This window comes from Ruditapes philippinarum, unplaced genomic scaffold (genome assembly GCF_026571515.1).
Source record: "Ruditapes philippinarum isolate M1 unplaced genomic scaffold, ASM2657151v2 ctg4395_1_1_1_1, whole genome shotgun sequence".
Classification (NCBI taxonomy): domain Eukaryota; kingdom Metazoa; phylum Mollusca; class Bivalvia; order Venerida; family Veneridae; genus Ruditapes; species Ruditapes philippinarum.
Window position 1 is genome coordinate 89,574 of NW_026851807.1, and position 20,982 is coordinate 110,555.

At 32.6% G+C, this 20,982-nt stretch overlaps 1 protein-coding gene across 1 annotated transcript; it reads right to left on the minus strand.

Moving 5' to 3' along the window:
- Positions 1-902: 902 nt before the first annotated feature.
- On the minus strand, positions 903-20,040 carry LOC132740194 (uncharacterized). Its single transcript, XM_060728053.1, has 4 exons — positions 19,458-20,040; positions 5,599-5,666; positions 4,990-5,087; positions 903-1,066 (listed from the first exon to the last, which is right to left on the minus strand). Exons 1-4 carry the CDS (start codon positions 19,518-19,520, stop codon positions 903-905), a joined length of 393 nt encoding a protein of 130 aa, XP_060584036.1. The 5' UTR covers positions 19,521-20,040.
- Between the last annotated feature and the right edge of the window lie 942 nt (positions 20,041-20,982).

The window sequence follows — 20,982 nt, forward strand, 5'->3', positions numbered from 1 at the left end:
AATTGGTAAATAATGGAACTGAAAAGACGACCGCGAACATATTAAAAAAGAAATACATAGCCTAATGAAATTTTTAAAACAAATTTTCTGCTGATTAACGGCCATGGATTCTTTATTTGGCAAACATTGGTCGCCATCGACGTTTTACTAAAGCTGTATTAATTCAGTATCATCAATTATTCCTTAAAAAATAATCTAATTTTAAAGATCAAGCACGACTAATTTGTTCTCTCTCGGAAGGTGAGCATATACATGTAATTAAAAAACACCGAATGAATTTTGAAACGTTTTTTTGCTATTACAAAAAATATTTTGACTGAAATATACCAGCTAGGTTTTATGGCCCATAATAAAATAAATTTTTTTAGACAGAAACTAGGCGTTTCCATACTTTAAAAAATGTCTTATTTTAAACGTGACTGGCAAACCTTAGAAATATCGCTCGCTTCAAGGTTTTTGGGGGGGGGGGGGGGGTAAACCCTTTTCGATTTCAAGGGAAAATGGAAACAATATCATTTGCATAAAATTGCTTTGCTTATTTAAACAGATAAAACACATTTAAAAAAGATAGACGGGACTGCAACGTTATACAAAATCGCTTTGAAATTAAAAATCTAACATAAAATTTCCGACTTTTATCTTGAAGTTAATTTTTTAAAACCCAAAGTTTTTACAGAGAAAAATAAAAAAAACCCTTTTATCTTTTCGTTTTCCCCAGCAGCAACAGTCTCGTTGTAATTGTTAAAAAGGGGAAAAAGGGACAAAAAACACATCAAACACAAAAAAAAAACTTTTGGAGAAAAGTCAAAGGGATGAAAAGTTTTTCTTCCATTTCAAAATTTATGTCAGCTTTGAGGATGTACCGCCATGTAAAAAACTTTTTATTATAAATTGCTATCACATTACTTAGAGGGGGCTGGCCCCATAGTCACGTTGTAGTAGGAATGGCCCGGGAAAGTGGTACTCGGGTTTTTGCCCCGGTGCTTCATCATAGAAGGGGGTTTGACTAGGTTTTGCGAACCCGGGGGACCCGTAGGCAAATGTATTGGAACCGTCCGTGTACTTCCTAAAATAAAATAGTGAGCAGTGTTAAACCGGAAGTCGATAAAAATCGGAAGTCGATAAAAGCAAAGTACCAGGCAAGATGATGTTGTTGAAGAAAAGTTAATAGGCCTAATTGTTTACATGACATTATAATTATACTTTCACGTGAATAGCTATAAGTGAAACAATTACTATAATTATAACGATCAATTAGTGCTATTTGTAATCGTATTATTTACGTCAAACATAAAGAGGGGTAATAGTTATTTATTGACGTCAACATAATGTAATATTGACAGTTTATCATTCTAAAATTACGGGGTTTTATTCAGTTTCAGTTTTCATAGAAAATTTATTATCATTTACAGACTGCTACACGATTTGAAGGGAAGCATACCTTGAAAGGTTCTATTAAATGCATATCGTAATTTCAAGTGATTTACACTCAATATGTCTCGTACTTTACACAAACCGGTTTTATTGAAAAATCTAAAAGGACAATGACTCGAGAAATATTGCCAGTTTGTTGTCAGTTAAATCAATGCTGAATGAAAAGCTTCCGTGAAAAGTTCGTCGTTGTGTTTAATGTGCTGTTAAATATGTCTCAACTAATTGTTATGGATTTTTAAGAGAATTAGTCGTAAGCTGTCTGAAACCTTTTTAATGTCGTATTAAATAAATGCGTTTGGGGAATTGTGACCAACGAGCCAATTACAAAGCACGCAACATTATTAGTGATAAAGCTTTTTTACAGGTTATAAACGGCTGTTCGTAAATAATTTTTTTAGAGAACAAAGTGAGATTTTTTTCATGAAATTACAGCAGCCGTGAATTCTTTTTATGAAATTACAGCAGCCGTGAATATAAAAATTATGTAAACGTCACGATTATCCAATAAAATTAAAACATACATGTATAGAGGATATTGAATGAGTGTAGTTTAATACTAAATTTATTGAACGAGTTAAATAAAATCATATTATGCGAGCCTCTGGCGAGCATAATATTGTTTTATTCAACGAGTTCAATAAATTTAGTATTTAAACTGCACGAATATAATATTCTATTTATCACATATATAAAATAAGAGCAGTAAACTGCTAAAATGAGTAAATTTTTAATGACGTGCCTATACTGTAACGCTAACATTAGCGCGCTTTAATACACTTGTTACTATATATAGTAACAGAATTGCCTATGATTTCAACTGATTATGAGTGTCACGTGACCTATTATGAGTTTGCGGCCCGGGGCCGAGAACTAGTTATCAGCCCGCAGAACATGTGCACGTGCACAAACTGAAACAATGACGTCATATTTTACGTCATCAAACAGTTAACTGTAAAAGTGAAAGTAGGTTGTCAGCACGAATCGCTTTATTTTTTTTATGAGAGCTTAAGCGTATTTAGTACAAACACATTTTTGTTACTATTGAAATTTGAAGAAAAAATACGACAAATTCATTTCGAAAAAAATGCTTCTTTGAACACACAAACAGTAATTACCTCTACAGAACACAAGAATTTCAACGAAAAGAACTTCAAAGTCTGTTTTGATTTTTTTTAAATGCTACTATTAGATCTACCAAGTGTATTAAAGACATTAATACACGTCAGCGTAGGGCCGGAAGGTGATAATCGGCCCTGAATGAATAATGACCCTCGGGCTAAAGCCCTCGGGTCCATTATTCATTTTGCGGGCCGATTATCACCTTCCGGCCCTCTCCTGCCGTGTATTAACCTCTTATTAACGCTGTGTTTCTATATAGCGCAAATGACGTCACGTCAAAATGTTATTACATTAGTGAAATATCGATTTTATTACATGGCTTTATTACACTCCTGCGCCGCGGTTTATGTGATAAGTATTTTATCACACAACCGTACCGATTTTGCGACTCCGTAAATATGGTATTGCACGGCCGTGCATATATTTTGACGTGACGTCATTAGCGTTATACAAACATAATGTAAAGACGCGCTAAATGTTAGCGTTGAACTATAGGCGCGTCAAAGAAAAATGACTCTTATTTCACTTTAATTAAACGGTCTGTATTTTGGGTATGTGATAAATAGAATATTAAATTCCTGTAAGTTCATTACTGAATTTATTGCACGAGTTGAATAAAATAATATTATGCTCGCCAGAGGCCCGCATAATATAATTTTATTCAATTCGTGCAATAAATTCAATTACTGAATTTATTGCACGAGTTGAATAAAATAATATTATGCTCGCCAGAGGCTCGCATAATATAATTTTATTCAACTCGTGCAATAAATTCAGTATTGAACTTGCACTCATTCAATATCCTCTATATAATAAACCACATACATAGTAATTACGGGCTTGCAAATGTAACACGATAAATGGGGTTTGGACGTTGTTTTATCAAAAATGAAAACATTTCACCTATATAAAGATTGAATTGGTCCCTGAAGGAAATACTAAGTATTCAAAAGACGTAACAGTTCGTAACACCGTTGTAATACAAGACGACAAGGAAATTAGAATATAATTAACCGTTCTTTCATCTATCTACCTCCGGGTAATGACAAGTCACTCAAGGGGCTGTATAGACATAGTTTCATCGCTAATTTGAGACAGTCTTTAATTGCTTTCTGATTTTGTTACATTTCTGGAATTCTTATAAACTGATCAGCAAAACAATATTCTTTTCAGGCAGACCATACAAATGTTAGAGGTTAACGATACTCTTTACTGGCTGTAGGAACAAATCTTTTCGACAGAGTTAAGAGCAAACAAGTATGCAGCCCTATAGACCAGTTTGTATCTTAAGAGAAGCAAATGCTGAAGAAGTTTGAAGTATAGCAGACCCGGCATGTGCAAAATAAGCGTTTAATATAAGCTGCATAGTTGATATAGACACTGATATTTCTTTAATTTCACTAAATGTCACTATTTCCTGCAATCAACACGCAGTGATCTCCCCTTAATTCTTCGGCGTAGATCTCTGCCACCAAGGTCCGATATATATCTATCAGAATTTCTGATATACTATATTTTTTTCAAAAATTGTTTTATCTACTGCTTTTATCTATCAGATAAGTTTTTTCTCATTTATTTAACAATGTTTATGAATGAATAAATAAATAATATGAATATTTAAAAATAATTTTAAAAAATATGAGAATATTTTCTACCGAGACAATATTTTGATATTTTACATTTTTTAGCTTTTGAATTTATTTCTCGTTATTTTGTATACTTTTGATAATTTTTTGATAAACTATATCGAACGTAGGCGCTAAACGTTAAAAATAAAACAGAAAGAGAAAAATGACGTTAGATTTTCTATGTAACGGTTGAATTTCGACGTTACGTCATGTGACTTTCATGATCATGTGATGTCTTCAAAGGCAGTGATTACAATTCCGCCAAGGGAGGTAATCACTGTGAGGAATTTGTATTTCCTGCTTACGTCATGACGCCATTTCAATATGACGTCAGTTATTCACAATTTTATAAATGTGTACGTAATGAGCGTTCCATTTGTTTGTTGCAAAGTTAAAGCATTTAATCAACATGCCCTTTCATAAGTTCGTTTGTCAACTTTATATTCATGACTCTAATATGTTTTTTAAGAATTTGCTAAAACAGAATTATCAATTTAAAAGATTTACAATTTCAAAACCGGTCTACAAGATAAAAGAACCTCATACTTCCATGTAATATTCTATTACAAATATGACGTCAAGTGTTAATGATTCTTAGACTAGGATGATCTGTTAGGGCCATCACAACGTTTAAAACATCAAAGCACGGTACAACACCTTATTTAGTGGTATTATTTCTTGAATTGTTATCTCCTTTTAAAACCAGTAAGATTTAGTTGTAATAACAGACTTCTGCCTTTTTTTTTAAACGATGTCCCTAACGGTACACCACAGTGCAGTTTCAAGACTAATGCATCCGTATACTTACTTCTACGTCTCCTTGCACGTGAGCGTTCTTTTGTTCGATGTTTGATGTATAAGATGACTAATACAGCTATTACTACAACAAAAAGTCCTAAAACAAACCTGAAATTTAAACAAAACAATTTTATATTACCTTTTCGAAACACCGTTAAAATACCCCGAAATCTTATACATGTAATATACTGTTATCGTGATACTTGTAAATGATTTTTTTCATAAATTATCAGTTAAGTGTGTTACGTGTATGACACGGTATGAATAAGTAAATTTGATAGCGATAACATTTATTTACTCTTTACTTTAATCATATATCATAACTGAAAAATTTCCCCAAAGTTCTGAATCATAAACTCAACATAAATGTCTTATTGATCAGGAGAATACTTTCACTATTTTAATGTCGTAACAATCGCCATTTTTGTCAGTTCCCGACGTAAAAATTGTTACGAAGAATTTTCAACATCTAGATTTTTTGTTCTTTCTTAGAATCCATCCCAAAATTTTAAAGTCAGTCTTATTTGAATTTTGAATGTCATAATTGTTGAAGGTTATATCTAAACACGAACATAATAACAATTATACGTTCTCATTGAAGAAGAAAATCTCTACATACCATATATACCATAGAGTATACCAGCATCCCGAATCTTCTTTATCGTCTGACGAACATGCTGAACATATCTGCAAGTAAAGACAGAAAAAGTGAACATATCCATGCAAGTAAACACAGAAAAAGTGAACATATCTGCAAGTAAACACAGAAAAAGTGAACATATCTGCAAGTAAACACAGAAGAAGTGAACATGTCTGCAAATACACGTAAACAGAAGTGAACATGTCTGCAAATACATGTAAACACAGAAGCAGTGAACATATCTGCAAATACATGTAAACACAGAAGAAGTGAACATGTCTGCAAATAGATGTAAACACAGAAGAAGTGAACATGTCTGCAAATACATGTAAACACAGAAGCAGTGAACATATCTGCAAATACATGTAAACACAGAAGAAGTGAACCTGTCTGCAAATACATGTAAACACAGAAGCAGTGAACATATCTGCAAATACATGTAAACACAGAAAAAGTGAACATGTCTGCAAATAAACACAGAAAAAGTGAACATGTCTGCAAATACATGTAAACACAGAAAAAGTGAACATGTCTGCAAATAAACACAGAAAAAGTGAACATGTCTGCAAATACACGTAAACACAGAAGAAGTGAACATATCTGCAAATACATGTAAACACAGAAGCAGTGAACATATCTGCAAATACATGTAAACACAGAAGAAGTGAACATGTTTGCAAATACATGTAAACACAGAAGCAGTGAACATATCTGCAAATACACGTAAACACAGAAGAAGTGAACATGTCTGCAAATACATGTAAACACAGAAGAAGTGAACATATCTGCAAATACATGTAAACACAGAAGCAGTGAACATATCTGCAAATACATGTAAACACAGAAGAAGTGAACATGTCTGCAAATACATGTAAACACAGAAGCAGTGAACATATCTGCAAATACACGTAAACACAGAAGAAGTGAACATGTTTGCAAATACATGTAAACACAGAAGCAGTGAACATATCTGCAAATACACGTAAACACAGAAGCAGTGAACATATCTGCAAATACATGTAAACACAGAAGCAGTGAACATATCTGCAAATACATGTAAACACAGAAGCAGTGAACATATCTGCAAATACATGTAAACACAGAAGAAGTGAACATATCTGCAAATACATGTAAACACAGAAGCAGTGAACATATCTGCAAATACATGTAAACACAGAAGAAGTGAACATGTCTGCAAATACATGTAAACACAGAAGAAGTGAACATGTCTGCAAATACACGTAAACACAGAAGAAGTGAACATATCTGCAAATACATGTAAACACAGAAGCAGTGAACATATCTGCAAATACATGTAAACACAGAAGAAGTGAACATGTTTGCAAATACATGTAAACACAGAAGCAGTGAACATATCTGCAAATACACGTAAACACAGAAGAAGTGAACATGTCTGCAAATACATGTAAACACAGAAGAAGTGAACATATCTGCAAATACATGTAAACACAGAAGCAGTGAACATATCTGCAAATACATGTAAACACAGAAGAAGTGAACATGTTTGCAAATACATGTAAACACAGAAGCAGTGAACATATCTGCAAATACACGTAAACACAGAAGAAGTGAACATGTTTGCAAATACATGTAAACACAGAAGCAGTGAACATATCTGCAAATACACGTAAACACAGAAGAAGTGAACATGTCTGCAAATACACGTAAACACAGAAGAAGTGAACATATCTGCAAATACATGTAAACACAGAAGAAGTGAACATGTCTGCAAATACATGTAAACAAAGAAGCAGTGAACATATCTGCAAATACACGTAAACACAGAAGAAGTGAACATGTCTGCAAATACATGTAAACACAGAAGAAGTGAACATGTCTGCAGAAAAAAGTGAAAATATCTGTAAACGTAAATAAAAGGGGTAAATTCAGACATGTAACTTAACGCGGTAACCATATTATCAATGTGATTTTAAGTAGTCTACCAATTACTTAACGCGTTCACCACAAAATTTATGTGAGTATTTAAATGGTCATCCAGTTACTAAACGTGTTCACCGCATTGCTAATGCGATTTTAATGTGGTCAACCAGTTACTGTACTCGTTAACAAAATAATTAATGTGAATTTTTAAATGGTCATCAAGTTACTAAACGTGTTTACCGCATTGTTTATGCCATTTTAATGTGGTCAACCAGTTACTGTACGCGTTAACCACATACTTAATGTGATCTGAAAACCAGTAACTTAACAGCTCAGTAACTGAACACGGTAACCACGCAAGTAACGTGATTTTTTCAAGTGATCAGCAAAATATTGTACAACATTAGAATCAGTTAACAATTTAATCAGGTTTAAAAAATTGTTTCAAAAGTACAATAGAAAATGAATTTCTAGTTAACTTTCGTCTCGAACAAGATTGTCTCACATATTGAAAGAACATTTTATGCTTTCTTAATATATATCATATATTTTTTGATGAATATTTAGCAATAATATCAAGAGCAAGACTAATAATTATCATCTGTACTCCCCTGAATAATTGCAAGCATTCTGACACATTCTTTAAAGCTGTAAAACAGAGCTGACATTGTGATACATTTCTATAGTCAATAGTTATTTATTTACTTGTTTGTTTGTTTGTTTGTTTACGTATTTGTTTATTTACTTTTAATGTGAGTATGCTTCTAAAAATATTGTAAATATTGATTTCTGGATTGCTGTTTTCTGTAAATTGATATTGCTTTATGTCTACAGTTATATTTGACTACATGTTAATATTGTATATAGCTGTTTTGACTGTTTTGTTAATTTCATAGTTATATGTTTTTATATATATGTTCAGCTCTTCATGTACATTGAAGGAAAAAAGTATCTATCAATAGTTACTTAATTAACACGCTCATCATATAACGCGATCATGTTATGCTAAAGGGATACTCAGGCAAAATATTGAAAAAATATAAAAACGATTTTTTGTACTTAAATCACGCTAAAATGACAAGTCCCAGAATGAAATTCTGTATAAATTCTTTACATTTTGGATTTGAAGCGTAAATATATCTATATAATGTTGAACGAAATTTAGACATCAACATAAACGCCGAATACTTTTAAGACAAGTCATGTGACTTGAACAAACCTTTGAAGTTACAATAATTATTAGCAATGGATATTGTATGATTGAAACATGTCTAAGTCATTCATTTGACATGTTCTTTAACGTTTCCAGAGTTCAGTGTGACAAGTCTTGTGAAATCTTAACGCTCTAACCTGACTCACGCGGGTCAAGTTAGGAAACCAACATTTTATTCTTTATAAGGAGAAAAGTTTTGTTCCCTAGTGTATTCATTTCGAGGACATTTACAGAATAATGAATGAAAAATTCAAAACTAAGAAAGAAAATTTTGCCTGTGTCTCATTTTAAACTGGTGGCCGTAGAATGCCACCATAACTTTGTCAATTGTGGCTGCCTCATGTTATATTAGAGTGTAAGTTGTCAAAACTTACATGTCATGTGGAGATAAGGTCACCACGGTTCATGGTGTCGAATATTTGGATTAATAATCTGCCAGTCATTACTAGTATATAACTATTCAATACAGGCGATAAGCCACGACCAAACAAATACAGTTATAAATCCTCTGACAATATCCTAATGTTAATGTCATTCAGATTTATCTAATACATATGTATTGATTAACGCATTACGTCATTGTCGATATAAAATATTGAAGATTAAGATAATTTAGATAAAGGTTTATTTAACTTTGATACGATCTACCCATACGTTTTTAAGCATTTTTAGCATATCAGAACTCTTAGCACATTCAAGTCTGTTACTTGATATTTTGTTGGACTACTGATTCAAAACCAATTACTCCACCCCATGCAGCGAAAAGATTAAGATTATCCATGAGCGACAAAATATAATCCCTACGACCGAACATGCTTTTATGACATAGATGGTTGTTAACGAACATATAATTTGATACTTTTTTGTCGATAAATCATGTGGTATACAACAACTTCTAGAAGATTCTGTCAATAAGAAATACATGATCAGTGAACACGTCCTGTCTTTCACCAGTATAGCAATTCCTTTAAATACCAACCACAATGAAGTCCTTTTCTTAAAGACACATCAAGATTCACGCTATTCTCGGTGGAATGTATCACACGTGTGCTATATACACAGTTAAATTTGCAACTCGTGTTACGAGGACTAGTTTTGAGGCATAAGCATGCATGTTTTGTTGACAATTTATGACACTTTTAAATATGAAATCATTAGAACAAGTTATATAGGGCCATATTTAAATATTCACGACTGGTTAATTATAGTGAAAATACAGATATATGATTTCAAAATATCAAAACAAAAAAGCACCACGCGGTTGACCAAATACTTACGCCTTAACAATGAAATTCATGATACTGCATTAATTGCTTACTTTGATTGAAAAATTTGAATTATTTCATACGGAATATAAACATTACAACGACTGTCAAATAAAAAAAAGGACATTACAAAAACGTTTTCTGAGCGATCAGTGACCAAGGATTGTTCATTTATTGATATTGTTTCTGGTATTGAGTTTGTTGTCTATAACGTTAATCATAACGTAATACAGAATTTGGGTAGTGATGATTTATCTTTCTTTATGACGACAAGGTGACGTACCCTGACATATAAAAACTGAACATTCATTAGGAATTTAGGATTATCCGGCGAGTCATTCAATTTCATAATAAAATCAATAGTCGCGTAGTGCCCACGGTAACGAAGGAATTTAGCACAGCACTACAGCGACGATTGTCAAAATTTGCGGATTACCATTTGAGACGTCAGTACTCATTAAAACAGCAAAATTTCAATATGGATTTGGTTCCATAAATATTTTGACAAAATGTCTTTTCTCGATGCAGTTGACAGCAATCCGATATAAGTCAGATCCTTAATTAGAAGATCTGAACTACAGTCCAGCTGTTTGTTTGTTTGGTGTTACGCCTTTTCCCAACAGTATTTCAGTCATATAGGGGGATAGTTTCCTAACCATCGTTCCTGGAGAGTTACACCAGTACTAGACTACCTTCCTCGGCGCTAAACTACCAAAGCATCTCCCGGGGATCGAACCCACGCCAGAGAGGTAACTGGATTAGAAGTCATCGACTCTAACCCCTGCAGGACCACGGAGGCGGTAATTATTGGTGTGTCTTAGATTATCATAATTCAAATGTCAGAAATTTAATTCTCGAGGTACAGTCATGCTTTAGATTGTCGTCTGCCCAAAAATGAACATTCAGATACTGTTCAAAATAAACATGTTTTTTTATATATAAAATTGTGTCGACAGCAGTTCCCTATGCTAAAATTATGTTATTTTGCACGTAATTACTCAGTATTTTGCAATTACGAAGTTTTAGTAGCAAGTTGCCCCTGATGGTCACGATTGTGTGCGATGGCGCTGTACTAAATTGTGGTTTGTGGTGATTTTGCAATGTCATACTAATACGTGTATGACTAAACAAGTCATAAATAAACGTAAATAAATTACATTTGGTATATAAACAAACTTACATTTATTTCGCTGATATTTACATGAAAAATAATTATTGTTGATATTAATTTACGACTTTAGTTTACAAACAGATGTCTCTAAATGTATTTTACTGATATGTTGATGTATTACTGTATAACCACCAGAATCCGGTCGTGATCTGTGCACAATGAACACGGCGTTTTTTCGGTTGTTACTGACTTCGCGTGAGTTCTTTTACGAGTTTCCATGATTTTCTCACCTGTTTCCGTCAAGAAAAATCTAGTGGGTTTGAAGGTCCACTGCTACCCTACCACCCGGCCGTTGACACTTAAGGTATTAGATTTCTTAGGTTGGCAGTACAATATTTTGCGAAAAAGTAACTGTGTTGTTCTTTGATTTGATGCGTATCTTATATCTACCTTCTTAAGACTGAAAATACTATTATACGGTGTGGGTAATTGCTTTATATTAACTAAGCTATTACCTAATACTATACTATAGTATTTACAGATTTATTTTGCACTTATTTCAGTCTTGGAACATGTTCAAAGCCTTTCTTTTCAATATCAAATCTCACCCGAACGTTAAAGTAATCAATCAAGTTGTTGATTTAATTTTATAGTCAAATCCGCTTTTAGTGAATTTCATTCCGTACAATGAGTTCAATCTTATTAAAGTGAATGATTATAGAACCTCGGTCTGACTTCTTGTGAATTATTAGACTGTCCCTAAAACTTTCCCTGGTATGTAAAACATGCTGGTAGAGAAATACAGAAGTCTACAGATGTACATTATTTTGGTCAATAAGCATCTGTATGGCTGAGACCGGCAAAAAAGTCTGTGTCAATGAAACGATTTGAAACGGAACTAATTACGGAACAAGCAGAATTTGTTATTTTTAACAGTAATATTTTTAACATATTTTTGGTCTATATAAAGTATTTTATAGATGAAATTAATCAATCTGTATTTACCATCGTCAATTTCCTATTATTTTGATATAGGTTTATAATGTTAAATGATACTCTAGCTTGTATTAATGGGTATTTAGAACAGATTCATGTGTGTGTCTATTTGTGAAGCGTGTATAACCAGCTTAACCCCTAAGCGTCTGTCGGCCACAGATTCTAAACATGCGCTCAGCAGTGCAAACCAAGAGTAACCGGTCCACCCAGGCTTTCTGATCAAGGTCTGCACTGTTTTCTATTCAGTCAGTACACACTTTGATATTTTTTTCCTAAAATGATGGATGGTTTTGTCTAGATTAAAAGATGGACAGAGTCGCGAGGTAATGGTTAATGCACTGTTTTATTTAAAAGTAACTAGTAACATAATTTGGGTACTTGTCATATTTATTTATAATAAGATTATTTTTTTTCAATTTCTACACCAATCCGCGAAGTACATAGTAGTGCAAATGGAATGTCCCTTTTGTTCTATCTTAGAAAAAAAGAGTGAATTGGAAAAAGGTGAATAAAATAAAAACAATGCATTTTCTTCAGGAAATATATAAACTACTAGTATATATATAGGTAACATAGGCGAAAAGACCGGCCTCTATTGACAGTCACATACATTTAAAAGCATGCTTACAATAATACAAAAACGTTCAGTTTCTAAACTTTATCTTTACTTCATATCATTTATTAAAGTAAATGTGTTTACTTAAGGATTCGAGCATATATACTTAACGGCAAAACACACAAATCCTATCTACGAGTGTTCTCCAGGGAAGATATCTTTAAGTTTTCTCAATGTTACGAGCTTCAGAAAAGGTTTATTACCGTTGTATTTTTTCATTTATTACAAGTAGTTGGTCTGTATAAAATTGCTTAGTTTTCTACAAACTTCCGGGTAGGATGAAAAGAAAATATTTTATCTGTACTTTATCTGTACATGTCGTGCTTAGCACATAAAGAAACTTCGCCTGCATGACAGTGTAATTACTCAAGGTTTTAGATCTTAAAAAACTTGTGGCAGGGATATAATTATTTGCGACATGCCTATCACTATTATTTAGTTATTTTTAAATACAAATGAAAATAGCATTAAGATGTCAACTAGTAAATTTTATATCATGTACAATAAATTTTCGTTTCCATATTTCTATAATCATTTGGCCGTATTAATTAAGATATACTTATCATGGCAATACATCCCTCATAAGTACACTAATGTCTGGCACTTTTCGCCACTGTCCGTAAGATGTACTTATCAAAGGGATTCATCCCTTAAATGTTTCCAACAGTGCCTCACTTTTCGCCACTTTCGGTAATGTGTTTCCATGATATTTGATTTAATTCGTATTGATCTATCAAAACTTTGCTCAAAGAAATAATGTGTACAAGTTTATCTTTTATGAAAAATCTTCCAAAACATTTTCTTAAATTCGTATGAAGAGACTACATATACTGTGAAGTAACGCAGACGCAAAAAAAAACTTGTATCCTTAAATAAGGAACTTCGACAGTCATGGAACGGTAATACATCAAATATAAACTATAGATTTAACAAGTCCAAACCAATTGATATCTTCCTTTTTACCGTTATTTTCCAGAATATATAAAGAACGACAAAGTATGTTACTCAAATACAACATGTACAAGATTTTCCTGTCAATACTCTAATACAATATTGAAAACAAAACGTGTAAGGAAACGAAAATATTATTTGAGCATGATGCTTTTGTTGTTCTGTTTTTTAGGAAAATGACAATAATTAGCGCATACTTTTTGTATGTTTCTACGGAGCACCAGCACAATTTAGGTCATATGGCGCCGACACAGGAAGATCAACTTTGGCTTACTTCGGCAAGGGCCAAAACCATCTTATCCGATGTATAGATTCCAGTAAGTCGAACCCATTTAGTCGCCTCTTATGATGCCTCAACTCTTAAAGGCAACTCCTTAGGCACATACGTATTTTAATATAGATCCAGTATGTGCAAAGGCTAATCATTTTCGATTAAAGCAGATTAAAAGTAAAGTCTACAAATACTCAACACAATAAAGGTGCATCTGTGGGCGGGGACAAATCTCGAGCATTTTTACTTTTTTATAAAACAATTTAGTAACAATGAAAAATTAGATATAAATTATTAACGACAACAGCACCGGTATCTACCTTTCATATCGATTTATGATTATGAATACATGTACTGTAAGTACAGGCTGTACCGATATATAGTGACAAAAGCAGCTTTTCTATTTTAAAAATCAATTTCATTTATGCAGCAAAAAAGATTTTTTAACAGTATTTGTTTGCTTTTGAATGTTACAAAAAGCTCGCCTTATTAGACTTTTTACAGATAAGTGGTTGAGTGCGTTCAGGCCGAATATAGAAGCTGGCGGAAAAATATCGCAGGATATAGAACTATATTACAACAAATATAGAGTGTTATATTCAAATAGAATACTTCAATACAAGACTCAAATAGTATCAGTAAACATAAAAGTGGTGCTTTATGAGTTGTGAAACAGAACAGGACAATAGTTCAACTTATTAACTTGTAGATTAATAGGTTATTTTTGAAAACTGAAGAACTTTAACAAAAGCTCATCATCTTTTCATACCAAATAAAAAAGTACAAATACAGGTGTTTTTTTGCTTTTATCATTATTTTGTTTCAAGAACAAATGAAATACGAGTATTGGTAACACAATTTTTTGTCTGACAACAGTTTTGCGTGTGAAATTTTGTTAAGATAATTGTCTTATTAGGCCGTAGAAATAAATTAATTTTCCCTCTGTAGAAAGGACAAATATGTTTTATAATGTCGCAGTAATTGATTTAGAACATGTAACATGCTTATTATCAGAAGAAACAGCTTTAGAACGTAAAATAATGTGTGATAAAGGTAGCAAAAGGTAGTATTTTAACTTCAAGACAAAGAGCTAAATCATTGTAACTGTAGTAATTGCCACAATGCAAGAGACACACACAAGACGGCTCAATACCCGGTATACGGAAAGTGAGTACCATAAAACACTTTTGAAAATTAAAAGCATTTTTGACGCTTTTTTGGTCCTTTAAGATATTTTATTCACGTATTCGATCAATTGAATTGAATTGTTATTATTATACATTCATACCCATCAATTTAACTGGTTTTCTACTCAAGAATATTACCTTTACTGTAATAGCAAGCAAATAATTTAACCATAAAGCAACGGGTGCAATGAGAGTGTTAACTGTAATAGGCCACAACTTTAATTGATTCCAAATTATCTCATAATACGATGAAGAAATATATTAACAAATAATAGCACATTTTGTGCTAATCTTTTCAAATCCTATTAAAAACTTGACGAAAAGTAATCGTTTACTTGTTTTGTCCCGTGGAAGCTTTTTTAAGCAAATATCAAACTGTTTTAATACACACACACTTTTCTTATACACATATTGTATTTTAATGAAAAGGTTGCACTTCATATTTTAATTTTGTTATTCAAACAAACAATTGAAAGTTTGTGTCAAATCAATTGCTCGTGAATGCAGGTATAAAGTGCAAAAACTATTTTGAAACTTAAATTGAATGTCTTGAATAAGTGAAATAGATTTTTATCCGTTTTACTTTAATGATCTATTTGTGCACGTGCTCTTGTCAATGCAACGTGTGGGAGCACACATTATCATTTTTGTGTCATATTTTTTTTACAAACAAACGAGATCCTTTAAGAATGGTTCTAATATTTCAAACGAAATCAATGCCGCTGGAGTATTTTTTTTATAAAAAAAAGGTTTAATTTTATAACATTTAAACGATAATGAACACATAATTGGCTGATATTTTAATCTTTGTTATTGTAACTTAGTAAAGATTAGAATTGTCCTCTCTCTAGGAGTTCCCTGTGCGACAGGATAATGTAACGGCTACGTGCAGAGAACTTTGTTTTAGCCTGGTGATCTTTACTTATATTTGAGAATTTGTATCTTTCCTATCGGGCAGATTGTTCAATATTTATAAAAAAAGTTATAATAAAACGATGTAATAACATTAATCACTAAACATTTTGCAACCTTTCATTCATTTCTATGGTAGCACTGTTATGATAAATATCTACTTTCACCTACATACTCATACAAGCATATAAGATAGCGACCGGTGGGACACCGCTTAATACAAAATATAAAGATAATTATTTTTCTCAGTCTTGCCGTACGTCATGTACTCCCTCGCGTAATATTGAATTTAAATGTCAATAATTGAGGAAAATGACGGAGGTTTACAGCAGATAACGAAGGTGATAATTTACGTAGAGGGTAGGACACTGAACTAAGATCTAAGACATTATTTCTGTCATATTTTACATTTGTCAACCTTAAGACTAAGAAGTTAATTAAAAGCTGAATTTCTAAATCGACGATGCAATTTTAAAGTTACAATACTCTGAACTTTTTTGAGAAAAAAAAGACAAAGCGGAACTCCTATAGAGCGCCCATAACTGTAAAATTTTAAACACGGCAAACTCGGTTTGGAAGAGCCTGTTCATGGAGAGGTGTAGGTAGAGGTGTTCACGCCCCCGGCACCGCTTAGCTATATTTCAAATCTTTTATTTCACTAACATTCTTTATAACTTGCTATGCTTTGCGAAAGATTTTAAATTTCAGAGAGTAAACAGTATTATCAATTTTAAATGATTGAGTTCTGTTTAAGCAAGTGCTAGGAGACATAGACATGAAGACGCTAGCTTCAATATCAGACACGTAAATAGAATCTACGACCTTTAGCAATTTAACGCTTATCCTGCTCGCGGCAACTGTTTCTATGCATCCGACCAGAACAGACCCAAGCTCAACTGGCACAAGCGTACCGTCTGATCACGGTCTGCACTGTTCGCTTTTCAGTCAAAATACATTTTGAAAATTCTCCTTTAAATGATTCATGGTATTGTCAAGTTTGGAAGATGGACAAGTCCATTTTAGATATTTACCGTGGTAAAGGATAAATGGCAAGCTTCCTCCAAAACAGCCATTAAACGAAGCTAACTCCATTAATAATAAAATTTTAGCGTAATTATTTTACATTAACGATAATTACTTAATGGAAATAAAACCTACAATTTTACGTATCAGTCTTATTTTATTCTTCTCGCGAGATCTGTCATACTCAGTTACACCAAAACAGGAGATGGAGTGAACTATATTTTCTTGCCCTTCGGGATCAATTATTCAAATCGTGTTTAAGATTGAATATTGCTAAAATATTGAGAGAAAAAACAAACAAGACCAACAAGGAAGAATGGCATTCAATGAACGCGTCCCTCACACGACCCAGCAAACAGGTCTACCAGCAAGGAGCACAGCAGGACACCGCACAAAAACAGGAGGACAAAAGGCAAAACACGGCCAGGGTGTAAATTTAAATAAAACAGAATAAGAAATAAAGACCGACAGGAAAACTTTAAAAAGGACATTTTATCAGTAGGTAAACAAAAGTACAAGGGTGTAAGGGAAGGGACCAGAGGGTCGGGGAAAAAGTGGGGTGACAAAAAGAAAGAAAGAAAACTAGGGGAAAAGGGAAGATACTTACCGTGGACGATTAAAAAACAAGAATAGACAAAAGGACAGAAAAATGTCATCACGATAGCATGAAACAATAAACAAGACATACCTCTGAGGAACTCAGAGGGGCACCGCCTTGGTGAGCAGCATAATCACTACTGGGAAGTTTATACCGTATAGATATCGTACCTTTATTTTTTGTTTCACTCTTGAAAATACGCAATCAAATCCAATATGTTATTACAACTTATTTGCTGTTGTTTTTTGTTGGTTATTGTTCCATAATGACCTCATCCTTGCAGAAACCTTTATCAACCTATCTCTAGTGCCCGTTAACATTCATTTTGTGAACATTTCGAAAAGTCGGAAATCGTCTCTTTTATGTGAATAAGCATACATAAAGAGTGTTTTATGTTAACGTTAATGAACTTCTCATTTCCAAGGTTTTCTTAACAACATAAAGTTGATCAGATAAAACTAGTATCTTATGTTTCATTTCGTTAATGGTTTTGTCAATGACATTGCCTTCCATTAAAAATACATAATGAAGCGTTGGATGTAATGTGACATTTTGTTTTATATCACTCAGATTGATGCTTTTATACATTAAATCGAGATTTGATCCATAATGGACAGTCTGTTATACCTTTACTAGTTATGTTGGTAGACGTTATAGTATCATATGTGACAACAAATATCGAGGGAATTTTGTATATGTATGTTGTTGCGTGATACGTCATCCAAAATTACATATCTATAAATAGAAGATGCAAAATGTTCCTGGACAAAATGTTAATATTCATAATTTGAATGCTAATACTTAATCATTCAAAACAGATTTTTAAAAACATAATTATTTGAATTACCAAAAGATACATTTCTATTGTTGCCAATTTTTTTTTGGAAAAGATGCATTTGTAGACCAATTCACTTTAATCTGAGATTTGTAACATTGATTCCGTGTTTGTTAGTTTTCTTTTTTAAAAAAACCTCTAGAAGAATGAGAAATCATTGGATACTAAAGTGAATTTGAATGACTCTGGTTTGAGCACTACTGCAAACAAGCCATACAATTCGGTAGCTACAATTCGGAGGGACGTTATGTGATTTGTTAACATGTATTTACGACAACAATTTACACTGTAACAATTTATATCACTTGTTATTTGTATAATGTGTATAAAGTTAGTATAAATATATATATTTATTTTAGCTGTAACATATAGACATGCAATGTTGATGACCTTAAAGTAGAGAATTAAACCTTTAATTGTAGTTATATGTAAATTAGTATTTGTATTTACAGCTTAATGCGTTTTTGTAACGTTGATTTAATGTCCATATTTAAATATAATCTTATATATAAAGTAATAGTTCAAGCTAAATCTCGCTTCTACAAAGAGTGAAAATCTTTAATATGCATTATACATGTCCGAAGTATTAAAGAAGCTCGCCCACAGATTATTGTAATTTTAATGACAAATAAAAATGGTATATAGATTTAATATGACATGTTATTAGTACAATTAATGTAATTTAACCTAGCGTGAGACACTTAATATCCAGAGAAAATACAAATAACATGTGAAAATAAGCAGTAATAACCCTTTTAGTAACCGGTATAAATGCGGTGATAACTGATGTATTAAATTATTTGATATTTGCACCACTATGCAGGATTGTTTCCTAACATTTATGTATACATGTACATTTCTTTGATTGACTTTCTATTAATTTAGTTTTTATGATATTATTTTTACTCACCTGGAGGCGTGCGGCTTTAAAACAAGTATCAAATAGAAAATTATATACCTGAAATGTGTGGGAGAACACGACAACGTTTGTAGTTATAATCCAGGCACTTGTCTTCATCATATCATGTTTTAGGGCTTTAATTCAACCCTTTTTATTACGTCATGTATGATGTCATCTAAGGATCCTATATCACAAACACACGCGTTCTTTTTTTCCTTTTTCTTCTATTCTTAACTCAATGTTTTAGTTTTCACTCCATAAAATAACATTGATCGAGTAATTGCATGGATTCAGTTCTATCACAGTGTAATGGCGTGATGCACACAATAAATACACCGGGGTTAACACAAAAGCTAACGTATTGAACTTCAGGAACGAACTTATCTAAAAGGCTTACTTTTATATATTTAATTTGATTAATGTATTAAGATATCCTCTAAATCAGAAATATTATATCCTCCAGCGTGATAACACAAGGTTTAACTTTTACTGGTAGACTGTACATTTAAACTCTGAATTCAATATTGAACAATCAATTTACATTGTCACGGCGCGTTTCATTGTAGAAAACCTATATAAGCGGACAATATATCGATATCTGCGGTTATAAATAGACAACCGACCAACCGATCGGGTCGGGTATGTATGTATTGGGTTTTAGAATAAACAGCGCGGTTAGTGAAATGTCAAAGACTAAGCCAATATTGGCTCTATTAACTATGGTAGCGGTGTTTGCTCAACAAAAACAGTGGCGTGCACGGCTGACTAACTATATCAGTAATAGAGCTTTAAACTGACAGGGTTAAAATCACTTCATCAATTATTCATTTACAATTCTGTATAAATAAGACAAAGCTTTAAGCATGGTACAGCTGGGACATTCGATAACGTATTATCGTATGTCCCAGGGTACAGATAGGAAGTACTTTAAGGTCACTTTGACCACGCTCACTTTCTTTAGATTTATTACGGTTAAATGTCATTTGTTCACTTTGTGATAGACCTTTAATATGTTTTGTTGGTCAATATCTTCTCTTCTTTAAAAGTAACATAGGCTAGATATTCTCGTTTTTTGTTGTTGTTTTTTTTGAAAAAAACACGATGGAATATGATGAAACTTCATAAACATATTAACGATTTAAGCAGCAATAAAACACACACAGTAATAGACATTCCTCCTAACATAGACTACGTTATTGCATTTTGACAGTTATTAGTAAAGATACCCGGACGAGACTGGGTGGGACGTAGACCCTGACCACACCTTCAAATGTAAGTACCTTTTAACAATGAGGCATTTTCTCTATCATAAACTAAGTTTGATTCATTGTACATTTTAGTTATGAAAACCATCAAAGGCAGTGAGGGTTTTTGTTTTTATGTGGAAATTGAATTAAACAAGTTTTATAAATGACACAGATGCCTCATTTATATGTTACAATGATAAAAGTTATTTGAGGTTGACAAGGTGGACCAGGTTCTGACATCCGATTGCCTGGCACATAGAACATTATAAAAGGGATTGCAAGTTTAACACTATTTAAGCATTCATAACGATGGACAGATTGACACCAAATGTTTT